Source organism: Aristolochia californica, unplaced genomic scaffold (assembly GCF_029961685.1).
Source record: "Aristolochia californica isolate CCGP_79_NKW_82.1479 unplaced genomic scaffold, dmAriCali1.0.hap1 SCAF_12, whole genome shotgun sequence".
NCBI classification, from domain to species: domain Eukaryota; kingdom Viridiplantae; phylum Streptophyta; class Magnoliopsida; order Piperales; family Aristolochiaceae; genus Aristolochia; species Aristolochia californica.
Genome location: NW_027181793.1, coordinates 29,540,787 through 29,550,957, shown reverse-complemented (window position 1 = coordinate 29,550,957; position 10,171 = coordinate 29,540,787). Strand labels below are relative to the sequence as shown.

At 36.2% G+C, this 10,171-nt stretch overlaps 2 protein-coding genes across 2 annotated transcripts; one reads left to right on the top strand and one right to left on the bottom strand.

The window, feature by feature from the left end:
- Window positions 1-1,339: 1,339 nt before the first annotated feature.
- Window positions 1,340-9,527, top strand: LOC137945760 (pentatricopeptide repeat-containing protein At1g77360, mitochondrial). Its single transcript, XM_068791771.1, has 5 exons — window positions 1,340-1,516; window positions 3,316-5,204; window positions 7,923-8,308; window positions 8,764-8,810; window positions 8,925-9,527. The coding sequence occupies exon 2, from the start codon at window positions 3,392-3,394 to the stop codon at window positions 4,829-4,831; it is 1,440 nt and encodes a 479-aa protein (XP_068647872.1). The 5' UTR covers window positions 1,340-1,516; window positions 3,316-3,391; the 3' UTR covers window positions 4,832-5,204; window positions 7,923-8,308; window positions 8,764-8,810; window positions 8,925-9,527.
- LOC137945761 (uncharacterized) lies at window positions 7,565-9,026 on the bottom strand. Its single transcript, XM_068791772.1, has 4 exons — window positions 8,776-9,026; window positions 8,402-8,575; window positions 7,891-8,034; window positions 7,565-7,806 (listed from the first exon to the last, which is right to left on the bottom strand). The coding sequence occupies exons 1-4, from the start codon at window positions 8,884-8,886 to the stop codon at window positions 7,681-7,683; spliced, it is 555 nt and encodes a 184-aa protein (XP_068647873.1). The 5' UTR covers window positions 8,887-9,026; the 3' UTR covers window positions 7,565-7,680.
- Window positions 9,528-10,171: the final 644 nt, after the last annotated feature.

The window sequence follows — 10,171 nt, the reverse complement described above, 5'->3', positions numbered from 1 at the left end:
AATGCGCTCGGCTAAGAGCCGCGGAGGCCCTCCTTCGGCTCCGCTTACCAACCGTACTTATATTTTAGACTCGGCCTGCACGTGCGAGAACCGATGCTTATCTCAAGGACGAAATCTTTCAATTCAATCGCAGCCATCCTGTCCGTTCTTTTGGCGGGGTCAAGAGTTTTTGGTCGGGAATCCTTATCGACTCTCTCTTGGGTACAAGATTACTCCTAATTAAAATGTTTGCAACAAAAAAGGGACCTTCCAAGCATCCATTATATTTTGAAGTAACGGTTCATGAGACCACAAATTTACCTAACACATCTACAACATGGCTCGCATATGGAAAAACAAAATAGACGTCAACATAGACGTTACACTTAAGAGCAAAAAACAAAATTAGATACAAGATTGTGTGATCATGAGTTGCATGAACCATGAATTACAAATCCACATCAATGGAGGCGTGCAGAATTTGGCTATGAGGAAGAATGGCAAATATAATTTAAGCAAAGTTAGTGGCCATGGATCAATACAAAAAAGATTACGTATAATTAAATAGAATGTGAGTCACACGAGCTACACAAAATTTACCTTGCATTGTTGGTCATCAAGGGGCACTAAACATTTCACAAGTTTATCTAAGATCGAATATGGTAAAAATTAGGGCAATTTACTTAGACTTTTGTATATTTAAATGGTTACACATGGGGTGTTAGACCGACGACCATGCGTTAACTTAATATGACATCACCATATTGTTAGTCACAAGATCCCCTTAGTTGAACCCACGAGAGGAGTCGACCTAAATCTCATGAAAATAGAAGGTTTTTAAATAAATAAATAAAAGAATCATCCCTATAGGAAGAAAATGAGAAAAACTACTAGAGGAGTCTACGGTTACCAATAGAATCAACCCTAAAATAGAAGGTTTTGAAATAATAAAAAAAAAGAGTCGACATGTATTATACATTAAAATAATATTTTCCACGTTTTTTGTATATGGAGGAATAAAAACTATAACATTTTCTCTTTCTTTATTTGGATAATCAAATAGATAAAAAATGACATTTAAATATATCCATTTTATTTATAAAGGGTAATAAAAGTAAATAGTTAAATATTTATATAAGACCATATGTAAAAAATTTTACATTTTATTTATTTAAAATAAATAAATAATGAGATAAAATATAAATGGGGTGATGCAACACCGGAAGAAAAGCAGAGAGGGTAGCCAAAAGGAAATAAAAGTAACCAATGTGGTGGAACCCATGATTGCCGGACCCACTTTAATTGAGTTTGGATCAGTGGATCAGTTATTCAGACCCTTTTTCCTCTGAGACTGGTTTTGATTAAGCTCCTTCGGCTTCTCTCGCTTCGCGTAGAACCACTTTCCTCCAGCGGCATAATCTCTCTGTCTCTTCTCCAGAAACCTCTAGTTCTAGTTCATTTTTTTCGTTCTCTCTTTTGGCGCCCAGAGTTTCATAATTTCATCAGGCCCTGCAGGCATTAGGATGGCATTTTACATGTAATTCTTCTGTTTCCTTTGTCTGTTCGTCCTTTCTACTGATTCTTCCTATTCTGTTTTATTAATATTGTGATTTATTATTTTATTTGTTCAATTTTTTTTACGTTTCAGTTTGTGCCATCACTTGTGAACTTAACTTATTTCAGTTATTTGGATATAGTTCTATCCAAACAGGATTTTTAGAAGTTTATATATAGCTGGAATATATATAAGGACGTCTGCTTCTATTCAAAGGATGAAACTTGGGCTTTGGTGAGCTCACTATGCATCGAGAGTAACTCGCTGACACGAAAAGATCAAGCAGCCGTTAGATCATCGCATTTTTTTTTTTTGGTGTCTTCTGCGAACTTTCTATGTCAAATGGTTGTTCTTTTATATGCTTGTAAATTTACATAATTTTGCAAAGGGACCATTTATTCATCCGCAGATCTGTTTTTTGATGACTGTGATGCTCCCTCCGAGTTATGTTTCGGACTGCATTTAACTGGTCACCAGATTGTCTTTCACTGGTTGGTAATTTCGCGGCAGATTTGAAATAACCTACAATTTTCTGGAGAGAGCAGCTGCATTTTAAGTTAGTTGTTGCGGAGATTCAACTATTACGATCTACTCCTACAACCATCCAGTTCATCAAAAAATAAGGGCAGGCCAACGAGAGGTAGCCCAGAGGCTAATGTGCTTCTGATTCAACTCCTTTTTTAATAAAAAAAAATTGATTTATTGTCTTCTGGTGCTACTCTAATGCCCTAAAAAAGAACAAGGACCAAATTCACTGTAACTAGTTTATTGCAGTATTTCTCAAGCATGCAAAATCCGTCCCTTGAGCTTTTTTTGTGATATTGCTATAATGATTACTAAATCTAAATATATATACTTTTTAATTTCTATATGACGACAAAAGACCTTATTATCAACTCTACAGTAGGGTAATTTTCTTTCTTGTCTTCACTCTCTCCTTTTTTTTTTTTTTTTTTTTTTCTGTTCTTCACTCTCTCTCCTTCTGCATCTCATCTTAATGAATATTGTGCATGTAGAGGATAATTCGACTTCAGTTGACTCACAGCAGGATAGCTTCCTTCATAAGTTCTATCTATTCTATGTTTATGTGCACATTTACCTTCTCCTCTTTATTTTGGGGCTTGTTACTGTTGTTTCAAGACAAATGGAAAGTTGGTTGATTGAAAATTTCTCCCTTTGACCAAATATTGCTCGAGTCAGTGCTGTCTCCAATTTGAAAGTAAAATCTTATTGATTTATCTCTGAAAGAAGAGAGGGGAATTTTTCATTTCCCCACTGACAAACAGTAGGAACACAAATTGTCTCCTGTGGTACCCCAACCAGAACCCTTTGGAAACTATTTAATGACCAATTATTGGATTTATAAAAGCTTGTATCATATAAGAAAGTTTTTATATAATTAAAGAAATACACTTTCTATCCAGTACCAGTACAGAGACTAACATTCTAAATTTGATTTTCTGTAGGTTTTCTATGTAAGCATTACTTTCACAAATTTTCTTCTTTAAGAAAATGGTTAACAGTTGTTTTAGTTTCCCAAAGAAATAATTTTCCCATAGTGTACTAACTCACCCTTAGGGTTTTAACTTCTGTGTCTGCACTTCTCCAAATTACTGGAAGTTCTCCGAGGCTTCTATTTTTGGTTCCAAATCTAAGAAAATGTTCATTAATCCAGCTAATTATAGCAATCTTACTTAATGATTTGACTGTATAAGTCACTCACTGTGAATTCCACCAAGCTCTAACATTGCATGATACGTTTTCTTTTTCTGGTCCTGCAGAGTGTGAAGAGCATGTTAGATCTCTGAAAGTTGCAGTAAACTTTGAAGTTCTGTCGTCTCTGAATTTACAGCTACAATGAGGGTTCACATTGCACCACACAGATTTTTCTTTAGGTGGAGTTTATGGACGAGGATGTACAGTTCTACTGGAACATTGCAAGAGATAACTGATCCTACTTCAAAAATCTGCAAGATTATGCTTTCCTGTCCGAAACTAGGGTTTGACACTCTCCTGGATGAGAGTGGCATTCAAGTTTCCACTGATATAGTAGAAGAAGTTCTCAAAAGGTTTGAGAATGCTGGTATGCAGGCCTATAGGTTCTTTGAATGGGCAGGAAGGCAGCAACATTATAGCCACACTGTCAAAGCTTTCCACATCATGATAAATTCTCTAGCCAAAATTCGACAGTATCAGATCATGTGGGATCTTGTTAACATTATGCGCTCCAAAGGAATTGTGAATATTGAGACATTTTGTGTGATTATAAGAAAGTATGCAAGAGCCCAGAAGGTGGATCAAGCCATATATGCCTTTAATGTCATGGACAAGTACGGAGTCACACCAAATTTAGCTGCCTTTAATAGCCTCTTAAGTGCATTCTGTAAGTCCAAAAACGTGAGAAAAGCTCAGGAAATTTTTGATAGCATGAAGGAGCGGTTTGTTCCTGACTCAAAAACCTATAGTATACTTCTTGAAGGATGGGGGAAGGAGCCAAACTTACCCAAAGCGAGGGAAATTTTCCGAGAGATGATTGACAAAAGTTGTGAACCTGACATAGTCACTTACGGGATCATGGTTGATGTTTTCTGCAAGACAGGCAGGATTGAGGAAGCTGTTCATATCATTCGGGACATGCGTCATAAGGGATGCAAGCCAACCTCTTATGTTTATAGTGTCTTGGTTCATACTTATGGGGTAGAGAAGCGGATTGGGGAGGCAGTGGAGGCCTTTTTGGAGATGGAGAGGGATGGCATAGTGGCTGATGTAGCTGCATACAATTCTCTGATTAGTGCATTTTGTAAGGTGAACAAGTTTAAAAATGTGTATAGGGTTTTGAAGGAGATGGATCAAAAGGGTGTGCCACCTAATTCGCGAACCTGTAATATCATTCTGAACAGTCTGATCAGCCTTGGAGAAAATGAGGAGGCATTTAAAGTTTTTCGCCAGATGATTAAAAGGTGTGACCCTGATTCAGACACTTACACAATAATGACAAAAATGTTTTGTGAAAGTGGTAAGTTGGATATGGCTCTGAAAGTATGGAAATACATGGGCAAGAAGCAGTTTATCCCAAGCATGCACACATTTTCAGTGCTTATAAATGGTTTATGTGAAAATGGAGAAATTAGCAAGGCGTGTGTTTTTCTGGAGGAAATGATAGAGAAGGGGATTCGACCATCAGGTTCAACATTTGGGAAGTTGAGGCAGCTTCTGTTGAAAGAAGACCGTAAAGATGTTCTTTCATTTCTTGAAGAGAAAATGAAGCTTTTGATTAAGGAACCTTTGTCTGATTGATAACTGGCAAATTTCTGCTTCTGAAAAGGGAGCCATGCATGTAGGCTGCGACGACGCTGCCAGTGATTGTAGGCTCCAGTGGATTGGGTATTTGGCTCAATGGTACATAAGGGGTTTTCTTGTGTGAGGTCTTGGGTTCAAGCCCCACTTTGGAAAGGGATAGTATGTGTATAATCGACATTAAAAAAAAAAATCAATGTAGGCTCCCGGTATAGTAGCAAATTAGATAAATGATTCAGTTTTCTTGATCATACGTGATTATTTATCATTGGAAAGTGAACTGCCTAGTAGTTTCATATCCAAGAGTACTTGTGCTGTTGAGACATGCCAAACCTTTTGCTGCTATTGATGATCATATCCAGAGATGGTGCAGGTCAGCAGTTCTTTTATCATACTTCTGTTTTCTATGTTGCATTTAACTTCTAAAGTTTTCAAACAAAAAATATGTATAGTTTTCTCTATTTTTTCTTCTTTTGATCCTGTGCTATTTGTATTCTAGTTCATGTTTCTTATTAGCATATGCCGTAGGTAGACTTGTTGTAGCTCTTTGCTATTCTTGTTTATGATTTTTTTTTTTTTTTTTTTTATGGATTCAAATGCATTGGGAAGGATTAATTTTCAATTTTAGTGATCATTCATGTTATTGTTTTTATTCAAAAGGTTGACAATTATTTGTTTTGTTAAGTTGGGTCCAAGGCCCATCCCAAAATGACTAGCCAACTTAGGAAGCTTCTTTCCCAACTAATAAACTCAAGATTTTTGTACTCACTAATCCATGTGGGACTATTCCTTAACACTCTCCCTCATGTGTAGGCCCTCTTTTGTGGCTCTACAAGTGGATAGTTTAAGTGTAGGCCCTCTTTTGTGGCTCTACAAGTAGATAATTTTAGGTGTAGGCCATTTTTTGTGGCTCTACAAGTTAATAGTTTAAGTGTAGGCATACATATGAGTACCCGCTCTGATACCATATTAAGTTGGATCAAAGGCCTATCCCAAAATGACTAGCCATCTTAGGATGGGCCTTGGGAGGTTGACTGCCACTTCATTAGAGATGCAGTTATGTAGGGGAAGGTGGTAACTCCTTATGTAAAGTCTTCAAACCAGTTCGGAGATATATTTACCAAGCCTTTGGGAAAGACGTAAACATGTATCCTTTAGTGACAAGCTGGGATTGTTTGATATTCTCTAGCTTGAGGGAGAATGTCAAAATACAAGTTTAGGGGTATTTTGGTCATTTTTCATATTATATTTTTATTTTATAATATGGCTATTAGATAGAGAATGTCTTATTTTATCTTTAGTTAAATTTTCACATATTTAAACATCGTTAGACCCTCATAGAAATATGTAGATTTTGATCATATAGTCCGTTTTGATGGGGTAGCAACAGACCTTGATGCAGCAACTGGCCTGTATCAATTTTGCAGTGTTCAGACTATTCATTGGGCTACATTGCTCTGTTATTTCATTTGTCATCAGTGAATTGTTGCTCTTGCTCAAATTAGATGTCAACTCCTGTAAAATGCAAATAACTCATCGAGAAGTTCTCTGTGACACTCTCTCTGAAACACACACATATGTACAGAGAGATATCTTGATAGAGTTCGATGGAGAAATAAGAGAGTAGGTTGATAGATATGAGAGTAATGGACTCTCGAGCAAAAGACCAGAAATGAGTGGTTACACTGATTTTTTATTAGCTGCTTAAAAGGTGACAAGAAGAGAGAGTAAGCTCAAAGCACTGTATACTTTCACATTTTCTGTTTTCCGTTTTCTCCTTCAACATTTTGGCAACAGAGAACCTTTGAGTTCCCTAGATTTCCAATCAGACCAGGCAACAAGACCGATTGGGCATAGTAGTTTTAAGTTGGAGAAGGAGTGGACCTTTAGAACTAAGAGCGAACCTATAGTATGCTGTTTTCAACCTGAAAATGGTAGTGCTAACAGAAGAAGGTGGCATATGGTTGACATGGTGATAATCATGGCAAATAAAAAGTTCATCTAAGACACGAGACTGAAGAGGAGTAATGAGTAAAATAAAGAGGGAATTTCTATTTTTCAAGTCACTATGCCAAGATCTAATTTTGAGATGATAATTTGGGTATCTACCTGTACCTGGAGAATCTTTTTTCTGTGCAAATGTTTAAGAAGATAGTAAGGACAGAATTCATAATTTTCAAAATAGGAGCATATTTTCTCTGGAAACAAAAATTGGCAGATGAACAAAAAAGGTCCTTTCACAAGGCAAAATGTTGCAGTGTCCTTTTGCTTTTTCCTACCTACATGCACTTTCATTTTTTAAACAAAAAGATATCTATCAATTAATTAACCTTTACTTGCGAGAGTTATAGATGATTGAAGTGAAGCTAAAGGGCTTTATAATTATGTAACCATATTGAACCTCAGAAAAGATGGAATTTCTTCTCATCTCCAACTTATTTTCGGGTCACTCGAACAAGATAATGTTCAGAGGATAAATTGGCTATCTGCCTGTACCTATAGAATTCCTTCTTCTGTGCAAATACCAAAGAATATAGTAAAGGCACCATCTATAATTTTCAAAAGTTGATGCATTTTTCTGGAAAAATAATGGGCAGATGAGAGAAAATTGTTCTTTCACAAGGCAAAATGGTGCATGGCGTCCTTTTGCTTTTTAGCTACTTATAAATGCACTTTCATTTTTTCCATTTGAATAAAAATCTGTAAGTCAATTAATTAACCTCTGGTGGCAAAAGTTAGAGATGATTGAAATGAAGCAGGTAGGTTTTACAATTATCTAACCGTATTGCACCTCAGGACAGTTATTAATATTCACCAATTTTCAAGTTTGTTGAGTGACATGAAGTTATTCAGCATCTCATCTGAAGCCATCCGAACCATTTTCTGTAACCTCGCTTGGTTAGAACTGCTTTTTGTTTTCTGACCTTCATGCAACCATGGATTGTGCTTGTCTGCGCTTCCTTGAAAACTTTCCCCTGCAGTCATAATCTTTTTAATTTTAGTACATAAAAGATTTTGAGTTTTTTTTTTTTTTTTTTCACATGTTGCTGCTACATTACCTCAATCTTGTCTTGTTTGTGTTCTTTGCCAGAAACAGGAGCAGTTCGAGTGTCATCTTTCTTGAGAAAAGTACTAAGAGTATTATCTGATGTCAGTAATGTGGAGGAGCTTGTTGTACTTCCTTCTTCCATGTCCAGGCTCAGCTGATGAAAAAAGTAAACACAGCAGTGTTTAAATGGAAATCTATGTTATTTGTTCCTGTAGGGGCAGTTATTATCAATTGTATGTGCCTCGGAATTATATAAATCCATGGCATAAAGCATTAGTCAACATCAGTGGGGTGAAAGGTTTGGATCAAACTGGTTCCAACTTGCACAGATGGTAATATAAAAAGTATATGCTCGAGGCTAGCGTATTTCTGGACACTGGGAAGAAATTGTTGTGTAGAGTAAACATTATTCTCCTTGGAACAACTGGGTGAGATTTTATTTCAGATACATGTAGTTATGATGAAATTTTGTTCAAATTATATCATGTTGTTTGTTTAGTCTGGATAGGCTTGAATTTTACCTGTAAAACTCGACTTTCAAGGATAGCTATTCGTTCCATGAGAGTGCCTTTGAATTGTACTTCCTCTAGTACCCATGATAAGGGCTTGGATTGTTTCTCCAAACCTGCCTTTATGGATAAGAAATCTACAGAACGCCTTGCAGACAAATTCCTCGTCTCTTCAAAATATAGCAGCTGGATCAGTTGCGGAAGACAAATTAGTGAAGCCACAGGCAAAACAATCAGAATCTCCCATCAAAGAAAAAATCTAGGAAGGCTAGAGCATTTTTCTAATTATTCAATTCGAGCATGAAATATCTGTTGTTTAATGTCTCATCACAGGGAAACTAACAATTCATTCTCTTTGGAACTTGTGGAAATAGGTTGTACATTACCAAGCGATCAAGGCGATCCAATCTTGCAAGAACAGGTATGGACATCTGATGTTGCTCTTCTTCTCCTTGAGTAGCTGATTGTTTTTCCTGCCCAAATTTATCCAGACTCATTGTTTGTGATCCTATTGTGATATCCTTCTTCCGTCCAGACAAGAATATGATCAAGAGGAGTTGTAAACTGGTCTGAGGCCGGCGAGGTCTGCAAATGAAAGCTAAGACCTCTCTGACAGCTGACAACGGAATGGTAGTCAGGATCCTGAACCTGATCGGTTTTTCTGCTTCAAATACTTGCAGAAATGGACAGTTTGGTGTAGTAGGGGATGGTTAGCTAGAATTTTAATGCATAGCGAGTGGAGCTCCCGAAGGCGTTCATAAAGGAACCCCTTCTCCATACCAAAGAATTGTCTCTTCTCACGTTGTTTCTGGAGCTGTCTTAACTTTCCGTGTCTTCATGTGTAGAAAAAGGAAAAAGGGGCTGCATGGAGCTACCATTTGTGGATATTTTACTCATTTTGTAACTCCTCATGGATGATATTTTCATGGCGCTTGGCCTGATACGTCAGAGATTGCATGGGCATGTGGTCGTCATTAACTCAAGCGGTTGAGAATAACAGTTTTGGATAGCTTTTATGCATAGAATATGTGAAAAATATGTGTTCCCTTTGACTCTTTCTAGATTGTAGCAGGATATGGTGGGATTGCTCTCACGTTGCAAATTGTTCTGTCTAATTTATTCGAAGTATATAGTTTAAGAAAATGTAGAGCCTCTGAAACAAGAAAATATGATTGGTTTCTGTGTTTTGGAAGAGAAAAGAAAGAGAAAGAGAAAAAGAAAAGAAAAGAAAATTAGTAATATTTTTTTTTTTTATGATAGTTTGATAGAAGCAAGCATGGAGATATGTTCAAGCAGGATTTTCAAGTAATTCATATATGGGTAGTGCTCTTATTAGTGCATTTGCAATTTAACAGATTTAGATTCAATCTGGATCCTAAAATTCTAGATCCGATGCGATTAAATTAGCCAAATTCGGATATCTGAATTTGATCCGTTAGTATAGTATTCCGAAAATGCTCGAATCGGAATACTTGTAATTAAAAAATTAAAAATATCTTAACCATTATATGAGGTATAAATACGAAATTTTATAAAATTATAAGAGTATATTTGTTAAGCGAATATTTATTATCTCTTATTTTTAAGAAAAAAAACTTTTCTTTTGCGAAGCTTCATTTTGTGGTTTCAAAAAAGAGGATATGTTAATTATTTTATTTTGTTTAAAAGAAAAATCTTTCAAAGAATTGAAAACTAATAGTTTTTTTTTTTTATTGAAAAAACTATTTTGAATTCCAAGTAAACGCAGCCCGAAGCAAATTGGGTGATGACGAAGAAACCCGA